General features: G+C 42.3%; 3 protein-coding genes across 3 annotated transcripts; 2 read left to right on the top strand and 1 right to left on the bottom strand.

Moving 5' to 3' along the window:
* The first annotated feature begins 634 nt into the window (after nt 1-634).
* On the top strand, nt 635-2,421 carry LOC115747323 (peptidyl-prolyl cis-trans isomerase FKBP12). The gene is made up of 6 exons (XM_030683447.2): nt 635-659; nt 951-1,056; nt 1,459-1,492; nt 1,602-1,663; nt 1,885-1,937; nt 2,124-2,421. Exons 2-6 carry the CDS (start codon nt 969-971, stop codon nt 2,223-2,225), a joined length of 339 nt encoding a protein of 112 aa, XP_030539307.1. The 5' UTR covers nt 635-659; nt 951-968; the 3' UTR covers nt 2,226-2,421.
* A 352-nt stretch (nt 2,422-2,773) lies between these two features.
* LOC115747324 lies at nt 2,774-4,219 on the bottom strand. The gene is made up of 3 exons (XM_048272391.1): nt 4,062-4,219; nt 3,415-3,657; nt 2,774-3,198 (listed from the first exon to the last, which is right to left on the bottom strand). The coding sequence occupies exons 1-3, from the start codon at nt 4,131-4,133 to the stop codon at nt 2,812-2,814; spliced, it is 702 nt and encodes a 233-aa protein (XP_048128348.1). The 5' UTR covers nt 4,134-4,219; the 3' UTR covers nt 2,774-2,811.
* Nucleotides 4,220-12,005: 7,786 nt separating this feature from the next.
* Nucleotides 12,006-13,968, top strand: LOC115747322. The gene is made up of 5 exons (XM_030683444.2): nt 12,006-12,412; nt 12,530-12,601; nt 12,731-12,813; nt 13,066-13,268; nt 13,596-13,968. The coding sequence occupies exons 1-5, from the start codon at nt 12,189-12,191 to the stop codon at nt 13,677-13,679; spliced, it is 666 nt and encodes a 221-aa protein (XP_030539304.1). The 5' UTR covers nt 12,006-12,188; the 3' UTR covers nt 13,680-13,968.
* The last annotated feature ends 2,298 nt before the right edge of the window (nt 13,969-16,266 follow it).

Below are 16,266 nucleotides of genomic sequence, written 5' to 3'. Positions count from 1 at the left end.
TGAGCTTTTAGCCCTTCAGTCGATCAATCACACAGGTCTCCAAACTCGATGCACGGAAAAAGCAGCTGAATTTGGCGAAATTAGCCAAATTGGCGAACACCCAAAATCGAGGAATAAAAGATGAGTGCTCGAAAAAGAGGAATTGAACGCAGAGACAAAGGAAGGGGGAATCTTTTAGCGAGTGCAAAACCTAGCAGCGGTGTGATTACCACCCACGAGTGCAACACGGATGCTTCGGATTCTACACCACAGTAGCATCAATTGCCTCATCCTCTGTCCCTCCATCCCGGGAAAGCAAAACCGAGCTTGTTCCTTCACCAGATCCTTACCCAGACGCTGTCTCGTCACGCATCGTCCGAAACCCGGCGAATCAGAGAGCGCAGGGTGTCGGCGAAGAACAGAAGGGAAGGAGAGGGATGAGAAATGTGAGGAGGGGATTGTGCTTTTCGTGTTGCTGGACACAGAGGGAGAGAGAGACAGAGGGAGATATATATAGGGAGGATAGTTTGCATGAAAACGGTTAAAGGGTTAATGAAATGGGGAAGAGTGAGCTGTGAATGGGTTACTAAATCGAGGCTTTCTCTTTGCTGGCTCTGCAAATCTTTGCATGACATGCCGTGTAGGTGCAGTGTTTTTCGGTTAGAGGGAGAGAGAGAGAGGCTGAGCTGAGAGATTGGTGAAACTTGATCATGGGCTTCGTCCGATCACGGGCCGTGTCCTTCCGGTGAAAGTTTTGTGGAGCTCAGAAAAGCCCAAGAAGCCTTTTCTTGCCAGCCTCGGCCCAATGAGCTTTGCGACAGCCACTCAATCTCCGACCAAAATCAACGACTTCGTCATCAGAGGAATCGAAAAGAAGAGAAGGTAAAAAACATTGAAGAGAACGTCAAAATCGAACCGTATATACAAGGGCATCGCTCGCGATTTGCTGCGTATTGCATCTGAAAACCTAGAGAGAGAGAGAGAGAGAGATGGGAGTGGAGAAGGAAGTGCTGAGAGCAGGAACAGGTCCCAAGCCCTCTTCTGGTCAGAACGTCACCGTTCACTGCACCGGCTACGGTCCTCCCTCTCTCCCTCCTCTTCTCTTTTACTCAATTGAAATTCGTTTCTCTGTCTACTTGCAAGTTTCGGAGTTCTTGATATGTTGTCTGTCCGTCATCTATTTCACTGGGTATGCAGTTAAGTAGTGGTCGGAATTCTACAGCCCCAAAAACTTCCTTAAATTAGATGAACTATGCTTGAATTGGATCGACACAGACTCGCAATCGCACTTCGATCGCCACTTCCGCCGCCTTCTGTTCCTCTTGTTTTCAGTTTAAATTAGATGAACTATGCTTGAATTGCTCTATTGTGAACATCGTTGGTGCTTAATCGGGGTCAATCACTGAAAGGTGTCTTAAAAATTGTTCCTTTCTCACGCAATTTTCCATTCTCTCGGAACTCCTTCCTCCTTGGATGCAGGTAAAAATGGCGATCTCTCACAAAAGTTCTGGAGGTATGATGGGAGTCTTGTTTTTTCAGTTTGACAGAGCCTGTACTTTGATTTAAGTGTTGGCTCTCTATTCTCGAGATTATTGAGATCTGGACATTTTACACGCACGCAGCACCAAGGACCCTGGACAGAAGCCATTTTCTTTCAAAATTGGTCAAGGCTCCGTGATAAAAGGTAACTCTACATTCGAGAGCTTTGACTTTTGGAATCATGACAATGGGATTTGGCTTTTCCCTCAAAAAAGAGAGCTCTTTTGTTTGTTACTCTGCATGTGTTGTTAGAATTTCTCTACGGCTGTAAAGGACTCAATTTGCAAAGTCCATCTTTTGGGTTGGCCTTACTGACCTGTTTGGCTAGGATTACAATTGTGTTATGAGATTAAATCTCCTGTGTAGGATGGGATGAAGGCGTGATGGGAATGCAACTAGGGGAAGTTGCTCGTCTTCGGGTGAATCTCATCCCTTATGTTCCTTTGTCTTCAGTTTTTTTATCGTCCTTTACTGTAAAGTGCGTCTTACTTCTTTTGGAAGTTTATGATGAGGACATCACCTTTTCAAGATTTGGACAATTTTTATTGTGCTACTTCCTAATCTGGATTTCTCTAATCATCTGATACATTTCAATGATTTTGCAGTGCTCTCCTGATTATGCTTATGGCCCAAGTGGATTTCCTTCTTGGGGGATCCAGCCAAACTCGGTTTTAGTGTTTGAGATTGAAGTTCTTAGCGCGGAGTGACTCAGTACCCTACTTGGCACGTGATGGATTGCTGGTGCAGAGGCATACATTTCAGTTCTCCATATAATGTAATGCATGTGTGTTGTTGGCTTTTGGCTCTTGATGAGTTTTGAAGTGGCTAGTACTAAACTGCGGATTATGACACTATACAATGTCAAGTTTCTGAATAATTGACAAAAGCCATGCTTCCTAGTTATTCTGCCAAATAACAAATGCCACTCACTTGTTCGGAGCTGTGATTTATCCAAAATTTACGTGGAATCTATCCTCTGAACGCGTGAGTGGTACTGATCCGCTGAAGCAGAGCTAAACCCGCTGGAACCTGCACCTGATTAGAGCAGTGCGTATGTGAAAAGGTTGAGGTATTGGACAATCAAGAGGTAATGTTTTTTATCAAATCTTTCCCTGGTGCAATATGTAGGATGGGTTCAAACATTGGATTCTGCTGTTGCAAAGGCACTTTTTTCATATCTAGAGACACTTCCACAGGCACGTCAAGTACACTAGAGAAGAATAGACATGTTTGTTTTGTTTTTTTTTTATGCATCAAGCTCTATCTATAGTATGAGATCTAAAAGAGGCAGATCTAGCTGCAAGCACAGCCACCAAAAGAATTTTTCGACAGTGCTCCTACTTTCCTGGTGGTCATGACCTCTCGAAGGACATTTCTCGCCCACTCTGTAAAATATGTCTTGTTATATCCAATTTTACCGCTTTTGTAGATGGACATACATCGACGATCTTCCTCCGGATAGGGACACGGGTCTCCATCTGGGTCCCTCCAAGCACCCTCGTATCTCATCCCTGCCCAACTAGCTAACCAGCGATAAACATACTGGCCGACTCCTGCATTTTTCAACCACCCTTTTGGATAGAACTCCATTATGCTGCTGTTTCTGTCCATCAGGAACATGTTGGTCAATTGCGCACCGTGTGGAGACACTAGAATGTCTGTCATGCTCATCAATTTCACCTGAAACAAGATCCTTGATTACTATCACAGGCTTGAATGTTACTTGCGAAGAGAAAAGTAATGCAGGAATTTTTAGTGTCTGGGTCGAGGAGCTTTTTAAAAATTACAAAAGCTGTTTCATTGATGAAGTCGGAGTGAAGTTTCAGCTTAAATGTACGAGGTAGGAATATGAAAAGTTTGTACAAGGCATAAGATACCATCAATGCATGTAGTCACCTGTTCACAAAAACTGAGATTACTGGAGTAAGCCACCATCAGACTACATCCTTCGACCTTATTGCATTCTCTCTGGAAAATCTCAATCACAGCCGAGTCATTCTTGAATGATCTCGCTCCTCTTCGCATGAACATAGTCAGACCGACATTACCGTTCGTCTTCTTTCCATAAGCCTCTTTGATTTCCCCTCCCAACTTCATATTACAGTAGTTTCTTGCTTGGCACCTCAACAAGTCGTAAGCCTCCACTCTTCTCTGTCTAGACATGCCGCCTTCATTATGTCTCATAACAACTGCCTCCTCAAAACAAACTGGACCGTTTTCCCCAATTTTGTCAAACAATTCTATGTGTGGTTGCTTACCAAACGTTGCCTCCATCAAGTTATTCAGCCATGGTGACATCTGGGACCTGAGCTCGCCCCAGTGGTACAAGACCCACCGGTCTGGGGACCTGCAGCTGTTCCTCTGATACCACGATATGAACGGGAAGATGGACGACAAGCCGTGCCAGATGTTATCGTAATGGTAGTGATTATACGATACAAAGGTTAGGCCTCTCATGAATGTGGCATTAGCCGGGAGAGTTTCAGGCCACGCGAGCGCGTAGTAGTTCCACGACCCATCATGGGTGTCGTGTCCTTTAACGCACAGAACCCTACCTTTCGACAATTCCGAGGGGAAGTGCTGGTACTGGACCTCGCCTTCGACGTGAGTGTCATACATGGAGCTCATGAACCACGTGTGGCCTTCTTGAGGTCGGTCCGCGAAGCGCACGTCCTTGAGCGGGAGAAATGTGACCGATTGACGGAGCTTTTCGGCCATAGCTTCGAGCTTAGGCTCTAGGGTTGAATTATCGGAGCTTAGAGTGGTGTCGAGGATACTACGCCACTGTTGCTTGAGAGACGAGGGAGGTGATGGTGTTGAAGGTGAAGATGGTGGGGTTTGGAGATTTGGGATGCGCGAGAGGGCAAAGATTGTGAGACCTATGGTGAGAATGAAGGCGGAGAGACTTCGACAATTGATAGATACAGGAAGGGTGAAACATTTTTTGCTGTACTTGGAGGAGGTGGGAGTTTTAGTGCGGATTGTTAAAGTGGTGTTTCTCTCCGTTTGGTTAGATGCTTTAGCCATGAAGTGTTGGAGATGATGACAATGAAGCTTGTGTTCTACAAAGATCCATTAAGCCCTGTAACTGATCTGATGCATCTCAAAGGCAACGTCGAAAGATGATGCCACATGATATGTGCAGGGTCAGGCCAGATTGGCGTTTTTATCGTGACAGAGAGCATCTGTTTCATGTTGCAAAATCATGGCTCAAACGGGGGGTAATCGGTTCCCGGTCCGACCCGGTCCCACCCTAGAACCGATCGGTTCCCAATTTCAAGGATCGGGAACCGAACTGGATGGTCTTGCGACCGAACCGGTCCGATTTTTGGGCGATCTAATCATTGAACCAATCGCATTTTTTTTGCGATTTATCATTAAAATTTTCTTGTTAACGACACACTCACCGGACCATCTCTTGTTAATTACATGACGTTGTCACTAAATCTGAAAGTCATACTAAAATTTTAAGCATCTTAGATTTAGATTTACATTTACATTTAAAAAATTTAAAAGTATAATCGGGAATCGGACTGACCATAACCAGTTCCATAGCCTCCGGGATCCGGATCAATTGGCTGGTTTCATCCAGTCCGAGCCGTCCAATATGCTCAGCTCAAGCACTCTACTTGCCTATAAGCGTGGATTATATCTGAAGTACCGGGGCTGGGGTTAATTCCTTTCGGGGAAAGAAAAGAGTAACTTTCTATACAGAAGGCACTGAGATTTTGTCTCACGATTATGGGGGAGAGAACTCTATGTGAGAATTTATTTTGAAAACGTTATTAATAGTAGATCTTGAGCAAAATAGATGAAGGTGGAGATAATTAAGCTCTACGTAGTTAATGGACATTGGATATTTCTGTTTCAATAACATGTTTTTTATTTTATTTTATTTTTTATTGTTGTCAAAATTGAACATACAGACATGCACATCTATTTGTAATTAGAAATCAAGATCCACACAGGGAATTGGAATTTTTCAAAGGCTTACGCGGTCGGAAAACCTGTAACTAATGTATCGATTGTATATTTCATATGACTCTCCTCTAAGGTTGTCAAACGGTCGAGGTTCAATTGGGTCCCAACCCAATCCGAAACACAACATATATATGCTTGACCCCGACCCGGACTAAGATCGAACGGAACATGACCCAAACAGTCGGGTCGGTTAGGTCTGTCCAGGGCGGACCTCAGGTTTTCGATTATTATTTTTTTTTTTATCTGAGGCTCCTAAAAGTGATATGGTGTGATTCTCAATTCATTGAGCTGCAAATGAAAATCAAAATATCAGAAAGGAAACTATGCAACATCCCATTGACAGAATTTCGAGCTTGTCAAAATACTAACATAAGTATTAATTTGTGGCACAAATTTGGACAAAATTACAACCTCAAAATGTTCTATATCAGCAATTGCGACTTGCTTGATTGATAAAACAGAATTTCTTACAAAGACCACATAGTAAGGGAAAGAAATTAAGCAAACAATCAACAAACTTCGTTGTTTCCGCGTTGGAGGATGGATGGCATCGATAAACTTCGTTTGAAAAGAATACAGTTCTTTTCAAACAACTCACTTTAAGATGCTCTGGAATCTTGTATGGTTCATCTTTTGCACTCTTTATACCATTCTCAACTTGATCAATTTTGTTAATGCTCCTGCCATTTTTCTTCGCCAATTCTTGCTCAACATACTTCACTCTGTTATAACTCAGGTATTCGCCAAGACATCATCACAAACCAGAACTATCTCAGCCAAAGCCATCATCCCAGGTATTCGCCAAGACATCATATCAAACCAGCACGTAAACCAAGGAAAGAGCGCTCATTTGGAGTGTCCAAAAACAGAACTATCTCAACCAAACCGATGTATAACTAAAGTCCTCAGAAACTATACATATACATGTAGTCATGTTACCAACACATCACCGAGTGGCTTCTTAACCTGCAAAAATAAAATAAGCATGGTCAATTGTGGCTTTCTGGAGATAACAACTGAGACATGGATCATGACAAAAACTTCAAGACAAGAATACGATGTCGTTGTCCATCTACAGCAGGAAGAAGTAAAGAAAGAAATATATCTGGTGAGCCCGTCGAGGAGGCAAGGCAAACCTCGAGCTCACCAGACCCGGCAAGGTCGAGGCTTGGCCATTGGAGTCTGGCAAGCTTGAGCCTTGGTGGCTGGACTCCAGCCTAAGAAGAAAGGAAAACGAATATTAGAAAAGAAAAATAAGAGAAAAAAGATAAAATAAAATAATTTAAAATTTGATTTTTTACAAAATAAAAAAATTATTAAAAAACACATACGGTGAAAATTGATTTTCCTTACCAAATGGTATGAAATATTTTTTAGTTCGTTTTCAGATTTCAGCCAAACATCGAAAAATATGGCCATTTTCCTAGAAAATGACATCCTGAAAAATATTTTCCAAAAAGCCGGATCGCAAAACAAATGAAGCCTTAATCATGGTACAATTGACAAGAATTAGCTGCCGCTCATTAGGTAAAAGCTCACCTTTTATTGTACAATTTCACACTCCATGCTCATTTTTTCTGCTCCACGTTTTTTCTTCATCTCAACATAATTTCAAAGAATTCACGTTCATGGAGTTAATTCAAGCAAGTTAAAAAGAATATGAGAAAAGATTTAACATGAATTCAAGTTGAATACGATTTTTCATTGAAAGTCACGAACGACGAAATTTAATCTTCAACCTTACAAGATTGTATGGTAATTACTAGATGTGAGATATTCTTATAAGAAAATTACCAAGAAAATTTTTAAATCTATTACACTTCTGCCAATTCAGTCCTAAATCTTTTAATTTGGCTCATTAAGCTTTAAAATTTTTAACAATTTGCCAATGTAATCCATTCGGAAAATTTTGATTGAAAATTGCTAATGTGGATGCCGGTCATCCTACGTGGCACTATAGGCACTAACGTGAACAATTTTTTTGTTTCTTTTTTATTTTGTTTTATTTTCCATTTTTTTCAAAGTGGCAAGCGAGGGTTGCTCAAGCTTGTCGACCACTAGGAGAAAGTTGCAAAGCCCTTACCAGCCATTGGTGAGGGTCGCAGCCTTCCTTCAGCCTCGCCGGGATTTCGGCGATGTGGCCTCCCCTAAGGCCGGCCTCACCTAGCCCATTGTGGTAGTGGGCAAGGCTGCCTTGCATGAGGCCAGCCTATCCATGGCCTCGCCGGTCACCGGATAAGCCGCCTTCGCCCACAGCCAACGAGGGCTTCTTAGCCCTCCCCCTCGGCTAGCGAGCTTCGGCAACTCTAGCCGACCACTGTGAAAAAAATAAGAAGGAAAAATAAAAAAAAAATAAAAGGCTAAGCAAAGAAAGAGAAATACAAAATAAAAAAATCCACATCAAGATCGACCATGCCACGTAGGACGGTCGGCATCCACGTTAGTGATTTCTAGCAAAAATTGGCCGGATGGATTACATTGGCAAATTGTGAAAAGATTTTAACTAAACTGACTAAATTAAAAGGCATACTGAATTAGCATATTTCTAATAGGTTTAGGACTTTTTCGATAATTATCCCATAAACTTAGTAAATTACGAGAATATGGTCGTTGTTGCTTGTTGTTGCTACCACTTATTGTCACTACCGATCATGGTTTGTGAGACTCTACTTATTTCTTTCATTTTGAAGTTGTTTGGTACATGCTGTTGATTGTGACTGTGTTGGAGTGAACCGAGCACAACCACGAGTGTTGTATCCTCATTCGGTCTTCGCGGGTTGGACGCCGACCATGAGCAATCTTGCTCCCGTCCCGATCACGAGTGGCCCGACTAATATCTAGACCCATCAAATGAGTGGGTCGGGTCGGGATTCGGTTGAATCGAAAATGGTATGACCAAAATTGACCCATTTTCATATAATACAAGTTTAGCGAGCCATGCCCGACATGACTCATATTGCAGAAACAAATTTATATTTAACTTAATCTAAGAAAAAAAATTAAATAATTTTGAAAAAAATCTTATTGCTAAAACACTTTTATGTAATACCAACCTAGTTGAGAACTTCTATAAATTTTTTTTAAAAAATGCTATTTTTATTTTATTTTTCTGTCTTTCTTCTCAATTTTTTTCTTCTAAGTCCGACGAGGGACGCCGGCCGACCCTTTGGCAGCCCTCATTGGCCATGGGAGAGGGTCGAGCCCTCATTTAGATCTAGCGAGGGATTCACAGCCCTCGTCGGATGTCGGAGAAAAAAAAAAGGAAACAAGAAAAAATGGTGCCTCTCTTTCCCTTGTGGTGTCCTTCAGTTGGCCACTTCCTCTTGCTTTTCTTTCCTTTCTTTACCCCTTGGAATCTATTGGTTGGTCCTTTGCCTTCTGTGAGACCCAACTTTCTCCTTTTTCTCCATTTCTCTCCCTTTATGTTCTGGTTCAGCCGCCCTTTTGGCCTCCGCTTCAGTACCAGCATGCGGTCGGAGACCTCCCGGTTTTCCCGTGTGCCCTTGCTCCCTTTCCAGCTTTCCTCATCTTTGGAAGCTCACCAACCTGCCTTCCGACGTGTGGTTGCCTCTTCTTTCACTTCGGTTTTCGCTGTTGTGTGGCCTCCCTTCTTTTTGTTCCAGCTCTACTATCTCTTTGGTATTGCTAGTTGTTTTCCCTCTTCTGCCCACCTTCGCATTTGTCCTCATTTGCTATCCGGGTTTGCACCTTCTTGTGCCTCTCTATTTGGCCTTGCGGCTGGCACATTCATTATGCCATTCCCCATGCCAAGTTGATATGTGCTTCGCATTTGTTGCATTTGTACTCCCCCTTGTTCCGTCTTCTTGCTCCGCCGAAAAAGAAAAAAAAATGAAGGAAAAAAAAATAGGAAAGTGGACAGGAAGAAAAAAAAAAAAAACAAAAAAAAAAAAAAAAAAAAGAAAGCAAGGGTGTATTTATTTTCATCTATATTCTTTTAGGTATTGCGGTCAATATGGGTTTGTTCTCCCCCACCGCTGATCGTTATACCCTTGTATCTTCCAGGCCTTCTCGTCTTTTGGCCTCTTCAAGCAGCCCTTCCAAAGCTGGGGTTGCCTTCTCTCTCGTGGGCTCCCGTTGCGGTTCCACCGTCGATTCAAGAACCTCCTGGTGTTGTGCGGCTCCCTTCAAGCTTGGTTGCTGTCCTCCATTGCAAGCTTTGTTCTACCGTACCTTCCACTGCTTGTTTTCTTTTTGTTGTTTACTTCTTTCGCAGTTGTTCTGCTGGTTCTCTTCCGGTCTGTACCTTCCGTTCTGACCTTTCTCAGGCTTGTCCTTTGCTGTGTCGTGTTATTTTGTCCCCGGTTGGCCCCGCTTCAATCGGTTGCTCTAGCTTCTTTGGTTCTACGCCGCAGGGCTCGATTGTGTTCCGGTTTTCCCCTGTTTTTCTGGTGGTGTTTCCTTCTTTGTACCCCCTGTTTCGGCTTTGGGGCCTTTTTGTTCTTCCTTTTCTTCCGGTTTTCCTTTTTTAGTCTTTGGTCTTGGTGCATTTTGGTTCTTACGCGATGCAGCCATCTCTCGATCCTCTCCGGACTCCCTATTGCTGCGGAAAAGGGCTCTTCTTCAGCACCTACGGGACTCTCCCTCCACCGATGATGTTGGTTTGCTGCTGGTCATCCGTGAGGTCCTCCATCACATATGCTGACTCGGCTTTCTCGCCTCCCCAACCTACTACTCGCGTGGATTCCCAAGACTATCAACATCGCATCTCCCTCCACCAATACTTACGGGACTCTCCCTCCACCGATGATGCTGGTCTGCCGCTGGTTCATCCGTGAGATTTTCCACCACATATGCCGACTCGCATTTTCGCCTCCCCAACCTACTACCCGTGAGGATACCGAAGATCATCAACACCGCACCCGTGCTGTCCTCCAAGGATGCTGCCGAGCTGCCACCTTCATCGTTGCTGCTCCTATGCTGCTGTCTCCTCATCATACTACCCGCGTGGATCTCCCAAGCCCCACCCATCGCTTCACCTTTTTGCTGTTGCGGTTGTCTCCACAAAGACACCCGGGAGACTCTCCATCTACTGTTGTTGGTCATTTGCTGCTGGCTCCTCCGGAGATGCCTCCCGGTTGTTATATCTTCCAGCTGTGTTCTTTCTTTTTTGGTTGGTTACTATTCTAGTTTGGCCGCTTGTTTGGCTTTTTGTTCCTCTGCTAGCTTGTTAGCCTGTTGGGCTCTTCCCCTTCTCTTGGTGTATTTTATGACCGGTTCACCGTTGAACTCTCCTTGGCACCCTATGTGCCATGTTGAGTTCATGGCTCTTGTGCCCGGTATTTTTGTATCTAGCTTTTGAAAGATCAATACATACTTACCTTACCCAAAAAAAAAAAAACCTTACAAAAATTTCAGAAAATTTTAAAAAATAAAAGCTATAAAAATTGTGATGACATCTCCAACTTCACCTATCGCATTGGGCGCTTTTTTACCACTAGAAGACTAGTGAAAAAGTTCTTTATTTTCCTTCTGAGTTAGTTCTCAACTCATTTAGGACTTGTCAAGTTGCTAGGCAATTCATATATGACCTACTTAAGCTTGTTTTTAAAAAACGTAAGGCAATCATTTATGACACGCACCATCAAATATGAGTTAAAATATGGGTTTTAGGCTTTTAGCTGCATTTGCCACCTCTACTAGTATCCAAGCTTGCACTAACGTTAACGACATTGCTAAAATGTAAATTTGTGCCCCGGGTTTTTTATTTTATTTCATTTTAGCCAAGGTGATTCCAGATTAGTCTTTTGCCTCCTCTTGTGTTTATTGGACTTGATGGATGGAGGTTCGTATTATCGAATTCTTTGTGATGAACGATCTTAATGACACGCTATAATCTTATAATCTTAATAACATGCTACAAATAGTATTATTATAAAATTATCGGAATATCCATATGTGTGGTCCCACTAAAATTAATTTTAACATCGAGGAAACCCATAAGCATTTTTTTGTCCTTGACATAGACATTGATCCTGTGTTGGATTAACACTAACAGAATCACCCTCATTTCCAATCAACGGGAGGATGAGACGTGCCTTGTTATTATACGCCTTAATATGATCTTAAGACGATATAAGGATGGAATTATTCGAGATTACATACTAGTTTCTATAACGTGTTGCGTGCTTATATGACTTTGAATTGTGACTTAGCTTGAGGACATGTGTTGGGGCTGAATCATTGAAATTGCTTGTGTCCTTCCTTTTTCCTTCTACCTTGTACATGAAATGTGACTGTTGTTAATCAGTTAAATTAAAGGAAACCCCTAAGCAATGAGGAAAGAAAAGTTTAGCTTGCAAGGAACCGGCAATTAGAATAGTCGATTTCACGATATTTTCTATGTGCACTTAATTTTTGAGGTGGGTGACCACCGACCAGACTCCGTCAAAGCTTGAACTTGACGTCAACTCACGTTATGTTATAAGGCGTCACACGCCATCGCTTGACGCTTTCTCCTGACTTTTTCCAGGCGTTGAATAAGGGAGCCCTTATGCATTCTTTCACGCAAATTTCATTCCTCTTCCAACATAAACAACGCTCCACAAGAACCTTCCATCATCATTCCTTTTTCCCACTTACGAATATGCTGAGTCATATCCACCTAAAGCACTGGCTTTTATAAAGAGAGATCTCTTTGGTTTCACCCGTTTGCGTTTGGCTTAGCCAACATGGAGAGATTGTTCAGGATGTTCGCAGCCACGACTTTTTCGTCTTTCAGCTTGTTAAGAGGCGTCGTTCGATCTCCTGTGTCTGTTATTGCGAATCGACTTAGCCAACACCGTGGCGATGCACGATGGATGTTCGAGCCCGGCTCCTCGACGGATTACCGGGGGTTGCAGCAGATTTCCCGAGCTTACCGCAAAGGAATGGACGGACCCGATTCCAGTATTGTGTATGATTCTTTTTCCACACCTCATTTTCAAAGGAAGAAAGGGTATTCGTATTGTGAAAATCAACTGCAAATCAGTCCCTGAACCTCGGACATGGTTATTTCTTTTGTCCTACTTAGGGAAAGGAACGCAAGTAGAGAGATCCCAAAGCCACTGCCAAATCCTCCGAAGCCATCATGGTTCCCACCATGGTATTTTTCTTTCTCACAATACTTTTCAAAAGTTTTCACTGTGTAAATTATGAAACCAGGAAAAGACAATGAATGGTACAGGCCAGTCTCGTAAAAGAAAAGGAAAGATGAAATTTTCAACCATTGCAGGGTCAGATGGGTCATGGGCTCTATGTTGTCTCTCCTGATACCCTATTGGAAGCTCAAATGGGACAAGCTGCAACAAATAGAAGGTAACATCTGCAGAAGTTCTTAATCCTTAAGCAGTTGACAGAATACCATATCAATATAACATCAAAAGGATTTCAAACATATTTCCTTCAAATGATTCGGTAAGGCTCATAAATGACTCGTAGCTGGCAGCTGGGGTCTCCGAAATAATTCGATTCGGCGTCATTACTCAACTTAGCTAACTTTAACTTTTACTAGATACAGCATAAACAAAGTATTTTGAGTGTTTTCTCCCTAAAGAAGATCATCTTCAGGGGAGGCTGAAGAGGTGATAGAAGATGCCGAGATTGTGGCCGAGGTGGTAGAGCAGGTGGCGACCGTGGCCGAAAAGGTGTCAGCCCAAGTAGCCGATAAGCTCCCCGATGACAGCAAACTCAAGGAAGCTGCATTGTTCGTAGAACACGTATCAGAAGCTACTGCTCATGACGCTCATTTGACCGAGAACTTCATTCATAAGGTACTTGTGTCCTCCTCCTCTACCTCTCGTCGCCTTCTTTCACCCATGCAATACCACATGCTTGCGACAAGTTAACCTAAGTCTCAAGCAAGGCCAACTGCCAGCATATTTGTGATCGATGGATTGATAAATTAGAGACCAAAGAGATTGGTAGCTAGATATCATGAGCAGTCATTCGAAGACGTGCTGCATTAGAATCGAAGGGCAAAAAATGTTACTACGGGGATAAATTCATAGTTGTCGGGATAATTACTTGTATAGAGTTACCAACAAATTAAGGGGAAGCATAACGAAATACTGATATCGTGTGTGGTTCAATACGTGTAGGTCGATGAACTGAAACAAGAGGTGGAGACGGTGATTGGAGCCAGCATCCAGACGATCATCGAGCAACCGCCTGAAGAAAAATAAACTTTACCATTTTCAGCCATCCGACCTCCAAAACAGCTCCTTCCAGAGAAAGGAATAGAGAGAAATGTGTACATACCATTGATAAAAAGGCCGTAAATAAATGAAGCGTTCGCCGCAGTGATGTAATTGTATATCAGCACATGACATTAATTCCGATTTCTGGGAAGGCAAAGTCTCTAAATCCTTTCCTTTTTCCCCGTTCACTTACCGTTCAAGTTCGATGCCTTGTTCTTTATACTCAAGTCAGATTTGGTTCTCCTCTTGAGGGTTTAGTTTACGCTTGCAATGCTTTCATCCTGCAATGCAATTATGGACCCTATACCTCATAAACCATTTCAACTTCATCGAAAACAAAAACCGACTTGTCCTCTGATGCCTTTAATCAACAATCGAGCTTCGCTCTCGACTTTGATGAGAGCACACTAAATCAAAATTACGGAAAAAGAGCATTGTAATCGTCGAATCACGGAAGAAAAGGAAAAGAGAAAAGTTACGATAAAGCACGAACATTTATTGGGTCTCGAGAGAAATCGAAATCTCTTCAGAAGGCTTGAATAGCACACCAATAAAGAATCATCCTTCAAGGATAAGCGGTCTATGGACAGTCTTCTAGTGCCCAAATTGAGTCTTTGCATATGTAATTTGCCTAACCATCTCATGCAATCATACCTATTTGCATGCAAATGTTGATTCTGACTTAAATTCTTCTAGTTCCATCCATTGGACATTGTTTTATCAAATCAAAAGCCATAACGATTCCCGAATAGAGTCTGATATCGAGCTCTCTTATCCCTGCTGCAATCTGAACGTATTTTTCTGCAAGTTAAAGAAAAAGTTAACGGCACAAACTTGGCGCCATTTAGGTCAAAATAATATATCATTAGAACTTCCAGTTGAACCCCTTGCCTCGTACAAGATGGCTTTCTGATACACTCGTAAAACGCAATAGCACATTGGAGGAGACCGACAATACTAACGGGACACCATGAACGTCACATGTATACCCTCAAACATCACATTGAAGTTAAAGTAACCGGGAACCATATACATCAGAAATGTGCAACGTATGGTAATATTGAGTGTGATTGAGAAAACCAGATTTATTTGTCGGCCTAAGACATTGGCTAAAGATGAAGCTCTTTATCGCAACTCGTTACACGGCCAATGCGGCAGCTAGCCCAGCAACCCAAACCGCTGAGAGAGCAAACCTGTTTGTCACATCGGCGCCACTATCGTATGCCAATGGACCTTCGACTGGTGGTGACGAGCTGGCCAACCCGGGCAGCCCGGCGAATGTCGATGAAGGAGGGGATGGCGGCGGCGGCGGCAGAGTCATCGGTGTGACCTGCTGGGGGAGAGTCGGCGCGGACGCTGATGCTTCCCATGTGGGCGGCGACAGAGCAGGCGGTGGAGGCAGAGGTGGAGACTGCGCCATCGATAAGCCGACCGAGAGTGCCACCATGGCCGCGAGGAAGAGGATTCTCGAAACCGCCATCATTGCCAAGCGAAAGTTTCTCAAGTGAACCTGCACTTGAAAATCAGAGTCTGGTTTCTAATTCGGTTGCCTGAAGAGAGTGAAATATATAGAGGAGAGCCATTGGATCTTTTGGAATGTGAAAGGGTCGGGGCTGAGCCGGACTGAGTGTTGTGCTTCTCCACGAATGCCCACGCAATATGGTCATATCTGGAAAATTTTAATTTGATTTTCGAACGTAACATGCTTATAAGTCCTAGCTTTTGAGAAAAATCTGGAGAGGGAAAGGAGAATTTAATAACACTCTTGGGCAAAATTCCGAGAAATACACAACTTATATCCAAGGCCCCTTGCAAGCAAGAATTTGTGCACGCATGCAATTACACGTATCCCACCATGTTAGACGTGATATATGTGACCGTTAGATCACGAGATTATCATTAATTATGTAAATTTTAAGAAAATGTTAAATACCACGAAAAACTATAAACCGATACATATGTAATAAATTTACCTCAAATTATTTTTTTTACCACAAAAAACTTTTAAACTAGTACACATGTGATAAATTTATCACAAATTATTTTTTTACCACGAAAAATCTCGAACTTGTATACTTATGATAATTTTACCAAAAGCTGATATACTTGTGATAAACTTACTCTCCACTAATTTTCATTGAATTTTACCATATAATTATTGAGTTGAATAACACGTGTCGGTTAACGGGTATACCAGTTTGAGATTTTCACCCTATGTTTGTCACAGGTTTATCAAATTGGAATTTTTCGCGGTATTAACCCAGTTTAACAAAAATTAACGGATGTAGTTTTGTCACAGAGTGTACCAGTTCAGGATTTTCTGGTGATAAAAAAATTAATTTAGACTAAATTTGTCACGAGTGTATCGGTTTGAGGTTTTTGGTGATCAAAAAATTAGTTTGAGGTAAATTTGTCATAGGTGTACCAGTTTATGATTTTTTTTGTGGTAAAAAAATTAGTTTGGGGTAAATTTGTCATGGATATATCGGTTTAGGGTTTTTTGTAGTTTAAAAAAAATAGTTCGAAATAAATTTGTCATGGGTTTACTAATTTGGGATTTTTCATAGCATTA

This window comes from Rhodamnia argentea, chromosome 11, assembly GCF_020921035.1.
Source record: "Rhodamnia argentea isolate NSW1041297 chromosome 11, ASM2092103v1, whole genome shotgun sequence".
Taxonomy (NCBI): Eukaryota; Viridiplantae; Streptophyta; class Magnoliopsida; order Myrtales; family Myrtaceae; genus Rhodamnia; species Rhodamnia argentea.
Note: the sequence above shows the minus strand (reverse complement) of the source record. Positions and strands in the feature narration are given on the sequence as shown.